The 19,862-nt window shown below is 36.6% G+C and overlaps 1 protein-coding gene and 1 non-coding gene across 2 annotated transcripts in view; both read left to right on the top strand.

Annotated features, from left to right (window-relative positions):
* The window catches only part of LOC128263415 (semaphorin-1A), a 143,721-nt gene that overhangs the window by 15,499 nt on the left and 108,360 nt on the right, over positions 1–19,862 (top strand). The window contains 1 exon segment of the mRNA XM_052998448.1: positions 7,715–8,279. Coding sequence (XP_052854408.1) covers positions 8,045–8,279 — 235 coding nt within the window. The 5' untranslated portion in view covers positions 7,715–8,044.
* Positions 15,411–15,483, top strand: Trnaf-gaa (transfer RNA phenylalanine (anticodon GAA)). The gene has a single exon. It is a non-coding gene; the product is annotated as a tRNA-Phe (tRNA).

Genomic DNA, 19,862 nt, shown 5'->3' on the forward strand with positions numbered 1-19,862 from the left:
GGTCATCAGGATTTTAAACAAATTTTAAAAGTTTTAAGATTGTCTTTACTATAGTACTAGAAAAAAATAAATAAATACATTTCAAGTAATAAATTTCCCATTTGTTCCCATTTATTGACCTCTGAAAAATGTTGTGGCCCTTATATTTTTTATTTGTTTAAGTGTACTTCAGCAAACGTTTTTCAAAGCACCTTGAAACTAAATCCTCACTTCAACAGTCGGACACCCCTTCAACTCGACGCACTGGGAAAATGGGCAACCACAGTCGGCGTTGCATTCACCATCCATCAATTTGCATTTTCCCCATTGCTAGGGTGGTTCGTTCTTTCACGGGTTGCCAATTTGCATTCCATATAATGAACGGAACAACACAACTATTATGCAATCTCATGCTGGGTGGTGGAAGGAGGTTGTCTGTTTTGGGGTTGAAAGTTGGTAAATAATCCCAAACACGCGACGACTAGCAGCGCCAACAACAATATTTCCTATTCGAAATCTCGTAAATCAATTTTTTTCCACATTCTAATTATGTGATTAAGTGATTTATGAGTTTTTGTCCCAGCTGAAATGGGGCGGTGGCGCCACCTCATGCTCGTCCTCTTTTTCCTGATTTCATTGACCCTTCTCAACATTTTTGCTCCTGCTCGTTTTTATTATTTGTTTGTTGCTGTTTGAACTCCTGAAGAGCGAAAATATAAATTTATGGTTGCACTAAACCGAAAAAAAGGAAAGGAACAAAATGTGTCCGTGACATTTATGATGTGACAAAATGTGTACCTAGCTCACCCTCTCCTGGTTACCCCGTAACCCTCACCGTCCGTTCTATGTCCTTGTCCGCTCACCATAAATATGAAAAAATTGTTTACTTTTTGGTAGCTCTGAGTGGCTTAATTTTGGTTTGTTCGATTTTCTTGGAAGCCTTGAAATTGTCGCTGGTTTTAAGTCAGAGTCGTTCTCTTTGGACTTTTTATTAGCTTCCACATCTTAGTCTCTAAGTTATGAGTTTTATTGCCCTTAATTGATGACCTCCCATTGATGCCCACAAAGTGTTTCCTCAATGTGTTCCTCCTTCCCAAAACTGATTGAGCCGATCGTAAATACATTTAGTACGCTTCTTGAATTTTCAAGTACCGTTCCCTCCATTTCCCCCGTGTTATTTAATGCCCCTTCTTTCAGGTTAAGTATTCCACTAATTTGTGGCAAGCATCAGAATGATGTAAGTTCAAATCTGGTCAACCCAAAAATGGTTTGGTTTGGGGCTTTTTTTTAATATTTTATGACTCGCTGTTTCAGCGGTCTTGTTTGTATCATGCTACACTGGATAAGGTCAAAAAGATGGGGATGATTGATTGTGCTTTCCTGGTTTTGTTAATGGTTAACTTTTCATCGCTTTGTAAATGTCAACTTTGTTGAATGGGTGGGTTTCAAATTCAAATTCATTTATAGTCACGTTTTGTTTAAGGGAGCTGCGTGGGTTGATCGTTTGGGTATTGAACCAATGTTCGACTGTTTTTTGAGAAATTCTAATCACTTGATTTAATGTTTAAGATGTAAATTATTGTTTTGATTGTCACGAGTTTTATAAATCTCTTTAATCCTCGTATATCAATATCACTTTATACGACTTTAGAGGATTACCAGTCTCGGCTTCATTATTTATGAGCGAGCTTAAACCGTAAGTAAACAGGCGGCCAAAAAGGCCAAGTCAAATGGTCCATCAAGTGGCATTGTGTATACGCAAAATTTCAGGAGATTATCAAATGCAAAAGAGCTGAGAGTGCTTGCTTGCCCCTTCCTGAAGCCCATAAATCATGGAATCAAAGTGCCACATTTTTGACTGAGTTTTGTGGCGGGGAAGGGGAAATGCGTTAAGCCCTTTGGCCGAGGTCTAACACGTACTAAATGCTTGTCAACAGCAGAGAGAGATGGGAAGCGGACAACGTGGCAGTGCGCAGACGTGACGTGGAAACTATTTATGGGAAAATATTTGTTCAAAATTTTCTAACTGATTGTGTTGGACAGACAGGCACAGAACGAAAAGGGGAAATGTAAATTGATTTTCAGCATAGAATAAATACAGGAAGTGTTTCAAAGCAAATGTTATGATAGATTTTGAGTAAGAAACTTAAGTGCCTACAATTCAATTTCGAATTTTCCACGAAATTCCCTTTTTCATTACTCTGAGCTTAGGGCAAAAGGTGGCTTTTACTTTTCATTCAATCATCATTTTAACGTGCCGTGTTTATTAAAAATACCAGCATTGCAACGCCGTAAGGAATGTTTATACAACTCAACTTCTCTTGGCCACTCAAATTGAAGGACTTTTGCTTAACTATGTTTTCCTTTTATATCTCATTCGTTCTATCATCAAATTTCAAATTGGTTTCCATGCAGTTTTGCATAAAATTCCAAGGACTCCGGCGGCGTGAAACTTTTCCCCTCTGGAAAATTGCTCGCTGAGAGCATCAATTTGCATGTTTGCAAAGTGTGAGCTGCAAAAACGAAATTAATAATGAATCGACTAGAGGAATCAGCATCAAACTTATCCATAACAAGCAGGAAAACAAACAGTCAAGTGGGAGAAAAGAGGAGGGGAGAGCAAAATGCATAGTACAAGAAAATGCATCTGCACAAAGTGTTGCCAAAAATGGAAAGGACGGAAGTTGCGAAAACTTGAGCAACCACAAAAGAATGAAATTCAAGTTGCTCGGGCAACATTAACTGAGAGGGCCAACAATGGGAGCTGGCCAAAAGAAAAGTACAACAATAAATAGCATTATGCTAATCCAGGCCAACCAGAATGCGGCAGAAGTAAAGAAAAGCTTTTTGGTCTGGTCCTTCTTTTTCCCATCCGAAATGGAAGCATTAGCTCCTGTCGGGAGTTGGGGCAGCAGCTGCCAGGGAGACAGTCCGGAATCGGAATAATAATTGCGAGGAAAAACAGAGCCCACCACCAGTCCTGGCTAACTAACTAAGTAGTATTTACTAAAAAATAAGTCACAACAACCACAACAAGGCAAGCAATTGCCAGTCCAACTCCGAAGTAGAGACTGGCCGGAAAAAATTCCGAGAACGTGACATGGCATAAGAAATAAGTATTAAATCCCCTCGAAGCACTGTGCTCAAGCTTTTTCAGTTGGACAATAAACTCCCAGCTCCAAATGAGCTTCGAATGCTGCAGAGCAGATAAATTAGCAGATGAGATGGGATCGAGATAAGATAATGCTAATTAAACAGGACTTGCAGGAGAAAACGCTCCATTAAATAAAGGAAGGGAATGCTTAGTCTTCAAGGGAAGAACTATTACTCGTAGACTAAAAGGGTATATGGTATTCATTGAAAAATATGTAACAGGTAGAAGAAACCATTTCCGACCATATAAAAAATATATATTCTTGAGCAGGATCAATAGCCTGGATTTGTTACGAAAATGCTTTAAAATAAGTACCAAACAGAAGCAAGTGCTCCTCATTTATTAAAATAATTTTTGAAACTTAGAATCTGTTTGACATAATAGTTATTACTTTCAGAGTTTCAACATAATGGATAAATATATCATCATGCCTCCAGCGGCATTTCAAAACGCAATTCAAATGTTTAATGTTTATTTTTGCAAAATCATAAATTCCAATTATTTAGATTTAGATCCTAAGATTTATGGTTAAGCTTTAGGCGTAACGAAGATATACCCACACGCAAGCAACATGTTGGATTGTTATAAGCCTTAAAAATTCCATTATGATTATTTACTCTAGAACCACCACCCCCATCCGTACGAGATGAACATAAAACACGAAACACAAACAAAGACATATGGACCAAGATAAGGACACAAAGTTTTCTAAACGAATAAATCTGTTTGTCTTTGGTGCCAGGACACAAACACGCACGCACTCAGACATGCTGGTAAAAATTGTAAAATATTTTCAAACACAGAAACAGACATAAGCAAAGCTAATAAATGAGAACTTTTGCGCGACAACGAGAGCAAATCCCATTTTTACAAGGATATGAAGGAGCTCAGGAGCTCACTGCAGGCCAAAAACCGGGAAAAACACAAAGTGGCGAAAACACAACAAATGGCTGCAGGATATGCAGACAAGACAAACAAGTCACGAACCAAAACCAAAGCAAAAAATAAAGCGATAAAACACAGCAACTGAAAATGAAGAAAAACTCGTCGGGCCGCAAAAGATTTGCAACATAAATATTTCCCATGGCAGACAAACGATAACAAAAAACACAAATGGGAAACAAAACGTGAATTGCGGCATTTATTTGTATATTAAGAGCTGATTTTTTGCGCTCACTCTTGTGTTATTTGCAATGGCGGCGGCCATTTTGCAAAAGCCTGCAACAAAATGGCGGCCACAAAAAAGAAATTGCATTGCCTGATGAGTGTTAAGTGAGTGGGTAAATGGGTGAAAGAGGTGAAATGGGTTGGGGGTAAACGGCTGGGAAAACTGAAATCGTAAACTGATGCCAGTGCAATTTTTTATACTCGGAAATCTCAGGGACAACCGTGACACACTAAACCGCTTTAGAACGCATTATTTTGTGATGCGCCCGAATATCTATCCTTTTGGAATAAGAGTAATGTATTTTAGTTTCTGAAAACTTGTAATGATTAATACACAGGCAAATGTCAAAATTCAAGTTCCAAAAGGTATCAATTTGTTTGCTATTATTTGAAAACGTCCCTTTTTTTTCCGAGAATTAACTTATAAGAACTTTATAAAGTATTTTGTGTCTAAAGCTAAAAGAATTTATAAATTTTCTCTGTGATTTATTAAGTTACCTACACTGCACTATATATACATTTTCTTTTAAAGAAACAATAAAATATTGAATTGTTTGGCGCGTTAGTAATAGTTTCAAAAAAGCTTTAAGGTTGAATTACAATCAAAAGAACTGTGTTAATAACATGTCAATCAATAAATACCAACAAATAAATTTATAAATGTAATTGCTTAATCTCAGCAGGGTATTATTCTGCCGCCACTCCACTAAAACCAAGTTCGTTTGGGTTGGTTTTGCTTCATTGTTGTTTTCTTTTTAGCTGGCATTATTTTTGAGTAATATGCGCAATGCATCAGGCTCAGACGCAGGATCTGGACCCAGTCTTTCTTCCCTTTAACCACTCGCTGGCAATGTTATTTTTGTTTGCATTTGTTGTTTAAACACACACACTCACTCACACACACACTTGACATATTCGTGCTGTCTGCAGGGATTCGAGGCATTTAATTTTTGGTAGCCATTTACAGACCCGAGGCCCCTAAGTCCTTACACAACGGAAAATTCGGTTTTCCCTGCGGCAAATGCAGTGCAGTTGCAGTTGAAAAGGCCGACCCCCGTGGGCGTGGCACTGCCTCATTTTTCGTTGACTGTTTTTCTGTCTGCCTCTACATGAAAAGTAATTTTAAATGCCTGGAAAACGTCTCTTTTTTGATGGCTTCCCCAAAAATGTTTTATGTTTGTACTTTGTAAGCGGGTTACGAGCTGAAATAGTATATGGGTTCCAAATGCTTAGCTCTAAATTATGCCTAAACATTGTGATCTGTGTGCAGGAATTGTAGCAATGCCAGCTAAATGAGAAACACAATATAGTTTTTGACTTATGAAAATGGTTTAGAGCATATTTGCCATTTTACAAAATGTAAATTATAAAAATTTGTTTGTGTACATTTTAACATTTTGTAAGAAATAACAATTATAAAATCTACAAAATATGTTTACGAATAATGCTCATTTTCTTCATGAACATGAACAAGGCTTAATCAAAACACTTCGTTATTAAAAGCGTTATAGAGCGTTTTTCCTGAAGCTCTTCCCATAATTTACTCATGATTTTCTGACACTATTCAGCGATTAATCCTTCGACAAGTTCATATGCATGTCCTTTTTATTGGCACTTCAAACATATATCGACTGCACTCGATAGTTACTAGTTTACTGTTCAGTGACAGCGTTTTTAGTTAAATTTTGCGTGAACACTTACAGATACTCAACTAACACATGGCCACTTATACTCGCTTCAAACATATCCACATCCATGCCGGCAAGTGTGTCTGTCTGCTCTTTATCTAAACTGACAATCGGCAAAGTGTAGCTACAACAGCAAAAACGTTATGGGAACTGCAAAGTGGATACTCGACTTTTATTATGTACATAACCCTTCCCCCTCATTCTGGTAATGGGTACTGTTAGGAACTGCAGGGTACATATCTAGAATTCCGATTATGAAAATTTAAGCTCCTTTATATGGTTAAACCTCAAAATAATTAATTTTATATTTGAAATAAACCGAATGTATTTATTTGGTACAAGTTTTTGCTGCTTACGTTTTATATATATTTTTGTAAAACATTTATTCCCCACAGAAAGTTACCTATAAGCAAAAGATTATTCAAGTCAAAAAAATGTTTGGATAATAATTTTAAAAATGTTTTAGATAACTCGAAGTTAGTTTGTTGTCATTTGGTCTTTTTTTTAAATTTTTTTTTGGTTAGTTAAAATTTTGAATTAGTCTTTGAACTAAAATTGTAGTGTCTACTAGAATCCACTTTATTGTTACCAAGCTTTCGAAGTCAATTACAATTTTCTTCGATTGCAAACTAAACTGCTGAAAAAGCTCAACACCTTAAAAAATAACTTAAAAGAAAATGTAAGTTTAATTAGCGGGTATTTTGTAGTCTTTTTCATATATTTTCTTGTTGGCACTTAGGCGCTTTGTTGACGTCATAATTAGAACAGATGCACATGACTTGGAAAAACAAATTGCACTGCACTCTGGCCACCCGGCCACACCCACCTCAAAGTTCACCTGTGGCAGATTTATGACACCAAATAACCCCGTTCCACCCCTTTCCTCTCCACTTCTCACCTTTTCAACCCCTTCGGTGTGCTAGATTTGTACATTTTCGTGCTACATTTTAATTTCTCTACATGGCTGGTGGTGCAGGTGGGTGCGTTTTGTGGGTGTTCTGAAAAACTCATTAACTGTGCACGCTACTTGGCACCTTTTCTCTTCTCACCCACTCTTTACCTGCTTTCTTTATCCGCCTTTCTCCGCCTTTTTTCCATTTATTCTTCCTGCCTTTCAGTTTCTTTTCGCCTTGCCTTGTCCTCGCTCTCTTCATTTATTTTATTTTTGCCAGTTCTTACGTTTTTCCATTTGTGGGCGAAGGTCGCTAAACTTATCTGCATGGGAAAAAAAAACAATTTCTGCGACTCCCCAATTGGAGGGCGTGGTCATGTGCGTGTGTGTGTTGTTTGTGTGAGTGTGCACACACACGATTGCACAATAAGCCGATTTAAGAACGCAGAGGGTGGGCAAAAGACCTACATTAAATTGAGCACAAAATGTATGCATGCCAAATTGAAAAATGCTAAAATAGGGGATAAGATATTGGGTTAAATTATTCAAAAAGTTAGTATCAAAGAAGGAGCAAAAACACAAAATTCCATATTTAATGAATTTCTAAAATGCATACAACTTTAAGATTGTAATTAAAGTGCTTATTTCAAAGAAATGAAATTGATATTTTTTATCAATCATTTTTTGCTTGACAAAGGGTCTTATTTGCATAAAATAATAATTTATACAATGTTTTTAAGATAATCTAACAAATTTCTCATACGTCATGTATACCAAATATCTTAACTGCATTCTATAATAAACTCCTTATTCTCTCTTTTTCTCTCTTTGCAGATATGACTGAACTTTCAACCTTTAACTCATTTGTTTTCCCATAAATATCCCAAAGACAAACTGAAACCTGTTGTAAACAAAAAAGTAATAGTTGTTAAATAAAAAAATAATCAATATATTTGCCATACTCAATATCCATTTATCGATTAAAGTAAATTCAGACGCAGTAACTCTAAATCACGCACAGCCAATTCAAAACAAAAATAAAATCAAATCCATTTAAATACAATAAAGTTAGACGAAAAGCACACACAGAAAATCAACAATAATAAATGTTGCAAATTTAATCAAACCCAACTGAAATTTAACAAATTTTTATGCAAAGTAGAAATGTTAAATTTACACAATACAAACCACAATAACAACAGCGCCAAGAACAAGCATAACAACAGCCATAAAATGCATTTGAAAAGTGCAACGGCAAAAGCAACAATAATGAAACATAAGTTAAGCAAATTTTACGGATACGGTTGGATGCAAGTCTTCCTACTACTTACAGTCCTCGTGATTGGTAATCAAAGTGCCTGGCAGGAGAATATACGACCAAAACTTTACGTTGAATTAGGTGAGTACAGTACCAAAAAATGCATACATGAATATATTTGACATCTTATTTTTAAAAATAAATAAATATTCATACTATTAATCACAAATTTGTGGCTGAGAAGCTTTTCAAAATAGACAAAGAATTCCTTTAATTACATTTATTTTCTTTTTATAAATTCAATTGGAATTGGAATTTTCCTCTACCATAATCAAATTTGTTCGTCATGTTTCAATGACAGTCAAGGAAAAATGTCCAGAGAATTGTCAATGTAACTGTGCGAGACATTCTAACCAAATTAAGTCTAAAGCAAATGTCAATTTAAATTATGACCAATAAAAGAGGGAGATGAAAGAGTTGGGCTATCAAACGATGGGCAACCAATCGAAGTCAACTGCCAAAACTTTAATGACAACATTTTTATGAGCTACAAAATGTAATTTGACTGCCAGACTAACATGCCTGCGATGGCAATAGGAAGCCGGAAGATAGTTGAAGATATTCTGTTAAAGTTTGACAGCCTCAAAGGATACGCCCAACGCCGCCCAACGCCCAACGCCCTACTCATCAGCAAACCTTTTTGCCATCCTTGGAAAGTATCCTCTTTTGGCAGGTGAAGAAGTTTGCTCAAGAAATGAAGCAATAACTTGGACAAAGCGTGTGTGCGAGCAGGAGACATAGCTACTAATGCACACACTTTTTGAGATATATCCAGACATCCACACGTTTTGCTATCTTAACTATAAATAACAAAAATTCCTGGAAGACATTATTTGCATAAAAGTGGCGAAGCTTTCAGTGCTGAAATGAGTCTGATGACAGGGGATAGTGGGGTAGGTAGTGGGCTGCGCTGGGCTGGTTAGCTGTTGCCAGCAGCTATTTCTAGTGTCCTGTGTGTGTCCTCAATGTGCGACATCATCATCATCATCGTCGCCGTCATGATCGTCGTCAGAAGTTACGTTGCATATGCAAATTTTGTTCCTTACCCATTTTTTTGGCCAAAAAGTTGGGCGACTTCTTCATCGTGCTCACGTAGGTTGGAGACAGATATATATATATATATATATATATATATATATATATATATATATATATGTATATTTATACGGTGTACAATGTACATAGTCCCTCGGTACATATGTATCTGCCCCGCTTTTTGTTTGTGCAAGATGAAGCAGAAAAAGTTGCCAGCAGCAGATGGAGAAAAAGTCGAGGCTGTGCTGGAGTTTGGCGAAGAAGAACTAAATTCTAAAAATATCTTGTGCACGCTTCAGAAATTACGTTATTAAATGTGCATTTGGCACACTCTAAATGGGAAAAGCGGGGGGCAAAAACCGGTCTTTCAGAAAAATGTAGCATTCTTCAAGACAATTTCAGCACGAAGATATGGAGTCAATTCTTTCCAGGAAGGGGTAGGAAAATATACTCTGTACTCAGGAAGTAGTTTAACCAAATGTGTTTTAATAATGTTACCTTTACCTCTGAAAATTTGTTGCAAAAAGAAAAAAAAATTGGAATGGCGAATATCAAATTTCATAACCAGGATATGATTCGAGAAATTGCTTTTCTTGATGCCGCTATTTTTGTTAATATGGATATTGTAGTATAAGGACTGCATGTACTTTGATTACAGAGTAAATAAATATAATTATAATTTTATTAAGAAACATTTAATATTCTTTTTGAGATTTAACATAGTCCTTGAAAGTATTTTCATATTTGTTTCAAAGATAGTTTAGTCTACAACTAATGGATTAATAGGCTTAGTTTTCAATTTTTAAACACTTTTAAAACTATTTTAATAATATCTATTTTGGCAATACCTTCTTAAATTTAAACATAAAAATGTTGTAACCCTTGTCCACAATTTTTTGTTATTGCAGCATTGCAATTTGCAAGTTGCAATTTCTTCATGCTCAATATCTCATTAGGAAACTCATTTCTCTTCACCAACTGCTGTTGCCAACTGAAATGAAAATTTTTTGTTATTAGTTTATCTGTAAAATCAACTCAAGGATAATCTGTGAAGCGAACCTGTTAAACTCCGCCCATCCCACCCGCGCAGTGCTAAACCAATTACTTAGCTCCGGTCCCCTTCATTCCGCACTGTCAGGGGACATTGCACGTGTTAAAGTTCATTTAAAATCCATCAGGGAGCGCGATAGTGGGCAGGGAAAAGCGCTATTTCGACGGGGTGGCTGGGTGACAATTTCTTCTTCCTTACGTTGTTTGGGGCACTCGTGCATAACAGGAAAATAGGGTTAATGGGGAAATTATGAATGCGCCCAAGGAGGTGCAGACCAAATGAGCAAGGGTGCTGGGTGAGTATGTGAGTGGGGCAATGTGCATTCATATGGCACTGTTGGTCAGAGAGAAAAACATGCTTAAGACTCGACTAAAAGGTACCTGATGGTACAACATGGTTTATAAATTAAAACAAAAACTAAAAGTTCTTCTGGCTTTGCTGCTAATGGGAAAGTATAGTGCTTACCTATGTAAAGTCCTATGAATCTTTAAAGCATAATGAAAATGTTCCGAAAAATTAAGTTTTAAAGGGTGAAAAGAAAATACACAAAAATAGTATGTGTATAATCTATGCATAATTTTGCAACGATAAAATATAAAAATAAACTTTATGAACTAAAGTTTACTGTTTCTTTTTTCCATTCGTGTGAAAACATTTTTATAGCCTAAAATAATATGATAAGCCCGCATATACTGGGTATAATAAACAGCAACCACCCCTTTTTTCATCTCTTTCTTCTTCTTTTTCCCACGCCATAAAATATTACAACCCTGCGTGGCCAGAGTTGCATTTGACAGCCGCAAGTGGTTGTCATTAGGAGCTGCGACAAAACGGTCATTTAAATGCACTCTTCTTCTGGCTGCTGCCCTTCAACTTCGTCCCCTACTTACTTACGCCAAAGTGGGCGCAACATTTGCGGTAAAATTACGTCTATCAAGTGGGCGGCAAGGGGCGGAAGCTAATGCTGATCGTTTAGCGCGCCGCATTCTCCCCAAACCTGCTAAAAAAATGTCCCCTTTGTGTCTCGCTAAATTTTGTGGACATTCTGTAAAATGTTTCTCTTGCTTATATTTTTGTACGTGCAAAGATTTCTGACCGAAAAACAAAAACAAAAAACAAACAAAGGGCTTTGATAAATTCTTCTTAATTTTGTAATTCAGAAGCGCAAAAAATAAGTGATTTATTTCTGTCTGTAGAAAATTGTAAACTTTTACCGTCTAATTATAAAACATTTCAATATCTAACTTAACAAATAAAACCTTTTTGATGTTTCATTCAGTTTTCCAAATAACATTATATATTTAGAAAACACCTTAAACATATATTTACCAGAATGGCGATAAATAATTATCGCCAATTTAACCTGTAATGTCTTGGTCCCCAAGAATCTGACCAATGACCAATGACTTTAAATTACACGAACTTCCGATGGCAGCCAATTAGGCGAATGAAAACTGCATTACTCAGGTTCCAGGAGACAACACTGAGACAAATTGTGAGCAAAAAAAAAAACGGAATAAAATGTTTAAATACTTTGTTCCGCTTTTAACAAAAATTTGTTTTTAATATATATTTAATAACCCAATTTTTCAGCTGTATTCGACTTCAAAAAATATATTATAAATATATATAAAAAAAAATACTATAATAATGTGTTTATTATTAATATGTATAAATTGCTCAATCGGGACGTCACATTTTAAAATAATTTTGGAAGAACATATATTTATTATATTTTATCATTGCTTTACAGTTCTCAAGTAGTGAATTTGCCTTATAAGCTTCGTAAAGATAAATAAAAATTATTTGATATTCTAAGACTTTAGCACTAAGCATTACTTTAATACAATTATATCTAAGTTACTTTATATGAACAGTATTAGCAAACCAAAAATGAAATTATAATTATTTCTGTGTAGTTAGGATACTCCCCCCACGAACAGTACTTCCTGTTTTAAGCGTCTGGCGACTGACTGCGGCCTTCTTTCGAAGTTGGCCAAAAATAGTTCTGTCGCCGACGTCTTCGACTCCACTGTTTTTCTGGCCGTCATTAAAACTGTCTGCAACGTGTCAGAACAGCAAACATAACTGTTAATTGCCATTTGTGCGCGAAGTCGGAATTCCGTCCCTTTACCCCCCTTTTTCGGTTTTACTTGGTTCCGCCGCGCCACTTCGGTCTCATTTTCATATTTCGCCGCATGCGCCTCATTACAATTTAATTCACAATGTAATTGCAGGCGTTGAGTGGGATGGGAATGGGCATGAAAGGGTGGTATGAGTATAGAAAACAGGGGGTTTTCTGGGGAAACTAAGCGGAGTGGAGTGAAGGGAAGAGGGAAGCAACCACCGCCTTGGCGAAAAGTTTTCTTGCAGTGTTGCGCCACTTGACACGCGCCTCGCATAATTTCCACACGTCTTGTGTGCCACAAAACTCGCATATGTATGCACTCTCCAGCCCCATGTTTCTCAACCCATCCCTCCCATTTTTCGCCACGTTTCATTTCCTTGCCATATGCATTTTGGCAGTCGAAAGTCGAAAAGGGCGGAAATGCGACAACTACAAAAATTCCCCCAACTTCGCTTAGCTTTTGTTCGCCCCCCATATTTCTGTCTGGCTTTGTTTCCTCTCCACTTGTACATATTTACATATTACTTTGATTCCATTTATATTTCAGTTAAATAAATTGTGAATTGACAATCGCCGCTGTCATCGTTTGGCCCTGTCTATATTTAGTTTTTTGAAATATGTGCGACGCATAACTAAATGAAACGATGAAAGGGATTATAGAGGATTACGTTATCTGAAGACAAAACGGGAAACCAGTACTCTGTAATATTTAAAATGTTATTTTTGTATGAATAGCATTTAATTATGTTTTTTGTTGTACATCATAGCAATTGTGAATTATAAAATATAAAACCATTGTAATGTAAAAAAATGTATTTATACTCAGTTTTCATTCAATATATAAAAAAAAGAAAAATATTGGTTGATTGTCAGTTAAAAACTTATAGATCTTTTGGCTGCAAACAAAATTAATAGCTTTAAACATTCAAATTTGATACACATTATTTGTTTCTTTGGTTTTTGTAATCTAACATTTGAATTGGGCACATTTCGGCCATGTAATTTGAAATGGGAATTACAAATCACTGGGTTGTGCTTTATACAAAAAAGAAGTCCAGAAAAACGAAGCGGAAGAGTAAATCCGAAAGGCACACCCAATCAATTATATAGACAGCAATTTTACAGCCCCCACTGGGCAAAGTCGTTCCATAGCATACCCATCCCAAAATCCGCCCCATGAATTCGTGTCCAGCCTCCCATCGCTGCACTTGCTCGTACCAGTGTGTGTCTGTGCAATTGGAACATTTCATGGATTAAACGTTTTCTTAATTGAGTGCCTCATTTTCCGGTTAGGAAGTTTTTCATGCCGAGAAAATAAATTACACACATGAGTGCAATTTGGTAGCGCCAGTCGCTCCAGGACGCAGGATGCAGTCGCCTGAAACGAGCCTTAACGGTCTTAACCTGTCCTATCTTTTTCCGTACGGCTCTGAACTGAACAATCACCTCATAATGGCGTTAATCAAAAAGTTGCCGTGGCAATTCTGTTGATGCAGCAAGTTGCAGTCGAACGATTGAACGTTTAACGGTTTAACTTATAGATACACTAAAAAAAATTGTAATATATTGAGCAGAAATTGATTATTGTTTTTGTTCGACTTCCATACGTTTTTGGCATTTCAAACTCTTAATCTCATACAAAAGTGTTGCTCCTTGATACTTCAAACCCCCAATGATTAACAATATTTAATAATCAGTACCAACATGTAAAAAAAGAATATCGTTTTTTTCTTATCATATTTATTATAACTTTCCTAAAATAAAAGTTTATTATTGGAAATGAAATTGAATGAATCGTTTGATAAACGTTCCAGAAAAGTTACGTTAAAGTGTTTCGTTTTTAAGAACGTAAAATTCTTTCAAGAAATTGAATCGTGTAAGATTTGTTTGTATCAGTGCACTTATATGAGGGGTTCAATGGCTTGGTCTTGGTCACCAGGGAAATTAGTAATACGACAAGTGCAGCAGCATTACCACTCGTCCCCCATTTTCCCCTTTTAAGCCCGCCACTGCCCCATGCCCGACTGCATCTGTGGACAAATGAGCTCGATGGCAACCTCGTCGTTGTCGACACGACCATTCCCTTGCCCTCCACCATTTTTACACATTTTACTTATTCTCTTTGTTCTGGCTGTTCTAGCTTTTTGTCTCTATAAATTTGCCACTGATCGTCCTGGTCCTGCCATGGACAGCATGCCTGGTCCCTTTCTGCCACGGCTATGTCCTTTCCTGGCCCGTCCTGGCACTTGGCCAGTAATTGAAATGGCGTAACGACTAAAAATTGAAGCGAATCCCGCTTTTCGCCGCTCACAACTCTAATGAAAAAGTTAAAGAGCTCTACTTGGTATACGACACACATCGGAGGTGGTTCTAAATGTGAAAAAAAGAGTGGCTGTCTCTAGAAAAGTTTGTGAAAAGTTAATATTGATAAATTGATTAAAACTTTAATAATTCTACTTTTTAGAAAAGCGCAAAAGAAAAGAATGACGTGAAAAATGGCAGGAATTGGAATAGCCAACCTGAAAGTTATTGAAGTGACAAATCAACGAAGCGGAAAAAATTGAAAATGAATGGTCAAAGCTAGTTTAATAAGCTATGTAGATCCATAAAATAAGTTATTCGCTTAAATAAATTGTTTTGTTGAGCTCTATATTACTTATTCCCACGCTTTATCTGTACTCATAATTCAATTAAGCTGATTCTAGAAAAGTTTTGCCCTGTACAGATAAGATTTCCAAGCGAAAATAAACTTTAGTTGTGGTTAATCAAGCATAAAATACAACCAACACAAAGAAATCTAGCTTTGTATTATCTCTTTGCCTGCGAGCTTATACAAAATCGCTCTCCAGGTTTTAGGCATTAATTTTTGAGCGTTAAGCACTTAGTTCTCCCTACATATATAGAGCTATTGTAGAGTCCATGTTAAATCTTGACCTTTGGCTCTCTGTTCTGATAGCTTTTGCACTTGTAACGAGCTTTTGCCGGTCGTTGCTCAAGTGCCGAAATAGCTCAGTTGGGAGAGCGTTAGACTGAAGATCTAAAGGTCCCCGGTTCAATCCCGGGTTTCGGCAAATATAATTTTTTTTATTTAATTTTCTTTTATTAAATTCAAATACAAAACATATTTGATTTTGATTATAGACTTTGTCGTTTCTAATAATAAATTTGAGTATTCAATTAATAAGACTATATTACTTTTGGTATGCCAATTTATAAATAAAGTTTCTTAAATTTTTTGAATTTGTAGTTTTTTAGTTAAATTTTAGCAACTATTATCTTATGGTTTAACAAAAATTATTTTACAACGCGTTTTATTTTTATTTTATTTGTTCTCATGTCGCGAAACTTTCTGCCATAGAGATATAATTCTGCACGTCATTTCCCTCAATGAACTTTTGACATTCTTCGACGTCTCTATCGAGGTCGCATCCTTACACTGCTCTCATTACAAAATAAAGTCGCGCCGCGTCAAGCATTAAGGATGGAGGAGGCTGATGAATTCCGACAACAATCTCGCCCACTGCGCACAAATCACAATGCAAAAGAACTTTTGCCAAAACTTTTACCCCAAACAAATGCAGAAAATGTTGTGGCACTGACACGAGCAAAAAAGGGGAGCACAGAAATCAGCATGACAATTATAATGATAATGAGTGGGGTTTTTGGCGCTGGCGGGGTCCTGATGAAAATGTCATTAAATGATGGCCAGGAATGCGCCCAACTACCAACTACATTCAGCCAACATGACAACGTCATCAGTGTTCTCTGTCTCTGTTCAACGCATAGCACAGTCGCTTTATCCTTGTCTTCGTCGTTGGCAGCCACATTGAATGCAATTAAAAAAGTTTAACTCGGTCCCAATCTTTTTTGTACGTGTATGTTTCTCTATCTTGTTGCTCGCATTGCTCTAATTAATTTAATTAACAGGAAAATGAGTTGCTCAACAGTTGGCAACACGGTAAGTGAAAGATTTTTGCATGTGTAAAAGCTGCTCATTTTAACTTATCTGACTTTTATGTGTTCTTTACAACAATTAGAACGAGTATTATAACCATATTTGCTTCGGGCTTTTAGAGACTAACTTCACCTGATGGGTTAAGTATCTTTGTTTAATGTTTTCAGAAAACTGCTTCTATAAGGACATTTTTTTAATATTACCGGTATATAATTATATTTTTCTCTTAATATTTTAACGACCTTCGTGATTTTGTTCTACGTAAAAATTCCCACTATTAATAAAAAAGTTGCGTAACTTTTCATTGACTTTTGTCTTTACGAGGCCAATAGGAAATTGTAATATTACCCAGAATTTATTGTTTTTGCTGTGAAACAAAAACTTATAGACCCTACTGATAGCTCACAGCCTAATTACCTATTTGCGCTTTCGCAGTTTTCCCGCAGACACTTAAATAATAAACGCTTTCCTCCAAAGCTTACTGCTATTTTTATTTTTTTTCCCGCTTCTGAATTATGCCCCATAAAACATAAATCAGACTTTTGTCTTGGACATAAACTTTTTCAAGTTGAGGCCGTACTGTCATTGTTGTTGTTTTTGTAGTCGTTGTTGGGACTGTCAGGAGCAGAGTCGGAAAGTTGTTGTATATATATTTTATTTTAGTTTGTGGAAGAAGTGTAATCGTTTACCCCGCACGGGGACGCCTGTCGTCGTTTGTGTCACTCTTCCAAGTTGCCTCCACCTTCCCTGATTTGCGACTGGCAACGCTAATGATCTTGGCCACTGGCGCCCACGTAACAACCTCAACTTTAGTCTGAGCCGCATGTCCATCCTCTGCAGCACCATCCTTTTCCGCTTCTGGATTGACTGCATTCGGGCTAGAGATGTACAACTTCCGATAGCCAATAACCAATCGATGACTTCATATTGATGACTTTCATGGTTGGCTGGCAATTAAGCTTTTTACAAGAACAATAAAGGTCTATATATGTTAAATACATGTCTGGAAAAAAATTCAAATCATTGGATTGATTGGGATCGACTTAAAAACAAAAAATAAAAACAATATTTCAGCTAAGTTATGATAAGTTATATTAGTAAAAGTCTCCAGGAACATCTTGACAATATATACACAATTTCCTTATGGTACCCTTTCTTTATAAAAGTCTCTTAAGAAATCTCTCCATAATTGCAACATCTGTTTTCTACTGCACATCATCCATCATTCTCAAAGACATTATTAAACTGGGGCGGTCAACCCTTAACGGTTCCATTATAACCCATTACACGGGTCTCATACGGTTATGAAGCAATTGTGCGAACAACCCTCGTTGCGATGACGACTTTGGGGGTATTACCCATTCCCACTTTCTTCTACGCCGCATCATCATCGGCGACTGAAGTTGACATCCCACGCAGGCTGCTGTACAATTTGTTGTCATCAGGCGGCCTACCGCTGGAGGAAAAACTCCTCGGCCCCCCAATTTCAATCCCAGCTTTTCCCCCCGCCTGAAACAAATGTCATCCGTCTTGGCAGCTTTCGATGCACTTGAATTTTAAAACTTTATTCAAAGCGAATTTGTTTTGAATGATTTCTGAATTCTTAGTGGTTTAATAGAGTTTTCTTTTAAAAAGCTTGTTATTTATTTTAAATACAAATATTTCTAATCGGTTTTAAACTTTTTTGATAAGCAAAAGGCGAACCTGTTCTTAAATATAGTAAAATCTTGTCTAAAACTCAAGCAACAATATTCAGACAAAAAATTGTTTGAATGTTTTTTAAATAATTTTATAAATATCTTTATACTGTTTATAGTATTATTTATGTACCGATTTTTCCAAGTGTTTTTTCAATTCCACCTCCTTTTTTCCTGAACTAGAGATAATCCGCTGTAGACTTTTTCTTCTGCGGCTCTGTTCGTTTCCTTTTGGCGAGATTTATCGCATTTTATACATCATTGTCACACCGAGGAGTCGGCTTGAAAGATTGGGGCTGGGTCTTGTGTTTTTTTGCTCAATTTTTCTGCGGTGACAACGTGCAACCGCGTCAACGCAATTTGCCGCCATGTCGGGATCGAAGTTTAGCCTGGTAGACTGCGAGGGAAATCTTTTCCGTGACGCCTTTCGGCCTTCATGATGAATTATTGAGACGCATGTCGTTCTGACAATCGGCAAATCAGCCAGGAATCCACCGCGTGTGTGTGTGCTTCCGAATCAGTATTTGTATCTGTGTGTTGTATTTGTATCCTGTGTCTTTATCTCTCTGACTCTGGGTGTGTGTCCCTTTCCTTGACTGATGATTTGTTAGGGCAACATCCGCTGTGGTGTCAGATGGAGGTGGTGTCATGGAAAATATCTGTCCCTCTGCATTTCAAGTGGATTAGATTTAACGGTCATTTAAGAGTTTTGAACTAAGCCTCTTAAGTGTTTGTCAATTGAATTGCGAATGTCTCTGGGGATTTGTAAGGCCATTCGTGTGCCTTTGCATTTTTCTTTGTCATTACACTAATTTTGGGATTACTTCCTGGACAGGACGGATTGACTGTGAAGTCATTTAAATTTATTCAAACCCTGGAAAGGAGGAGTATAGAGAAAAAATCCTTTAAAATCAGTGTAACCGATGTTAAATTTCAAGAGATTTCTTTATAGTAAAGAAAATGTACAGATCTTTACGTTAAATATTTTGGAGTTATTCACTTTTAAACAAAAGAGCTTTAAATATTCAAAAGTTTTAATCCAATTATTGACCCAGTTCCTTTTTATTCGTCTTTGCTCAATAAAAGACCGTGTATTTGCGTCCTTCGATAACTTTTATGTGCAGTTCACTTAAATTTATAGCTCAATTTAAACGAGGTGAAATCGCTGAATAAAAGCTGCAATTATATGAAGCGCCAAAGAGTTTGCTTTTTCATAGTTTACAGCTCGTTAGCTCTTTATAGTTGGCTGATTCTTGCCATATATATATTTTATAGACGGACAGCGAGGCAGAAACTGCTGTCAGCTTTTCACTTTTCACCGCGGTCAAGGCTGTCGTATCTGCTGCTTGAGCTGTCATCATTTGCAGCGGGTCCTTTGTGGTCCACCTCCGATTCTTCTGGTCTTCTGGTCTGGAGCCATGGCAGCTGCAATGAATGTTCTGTTCGTCCGATTCTTGCAGTTAGCGTAATGACATTCGGCCACTTTGAAGTTCAAGTGTGCTACCCAGTGCACAGTGGGCCGGTATTTCTGGTATTTGTTAAAAATAGTGTATTTTGTTATAAATATGGACATTATTTAAAAATATTGTTTTGTAAGCATTAACATTACTTTAACAAAGCCAAATAAATTTGTAATAAAGTTAATTTAGTCATTATTAAATCTTTACCCGAAATATAATATTTATAAGTCGTTATTGTTTTTTTATTTGTACGCACTCAAAAATACAAAAGCTTAGACCATACGATTTCCGTGTTGGCCCATATAGCACGCAGGCTTTCTGTTTGTTTTTGTTGAAAC

The sequence above is a fragment of the Drosophila gunungcola genome, unplaced genomic scaffold, assembly GCF_025200985.1.
Source record: "Drosophila gunungcola strain Sukarami unplaced genomic scaffold, Dgunungcola_SK_2 000001F, whole genome shotgun sequence".
Lineage (NCBI taxonomy): Eukaryota > Metazoa > Arthropoda > Insecta > Diptera > Drosophilidae > Drosophila > Drosophila gunungcola.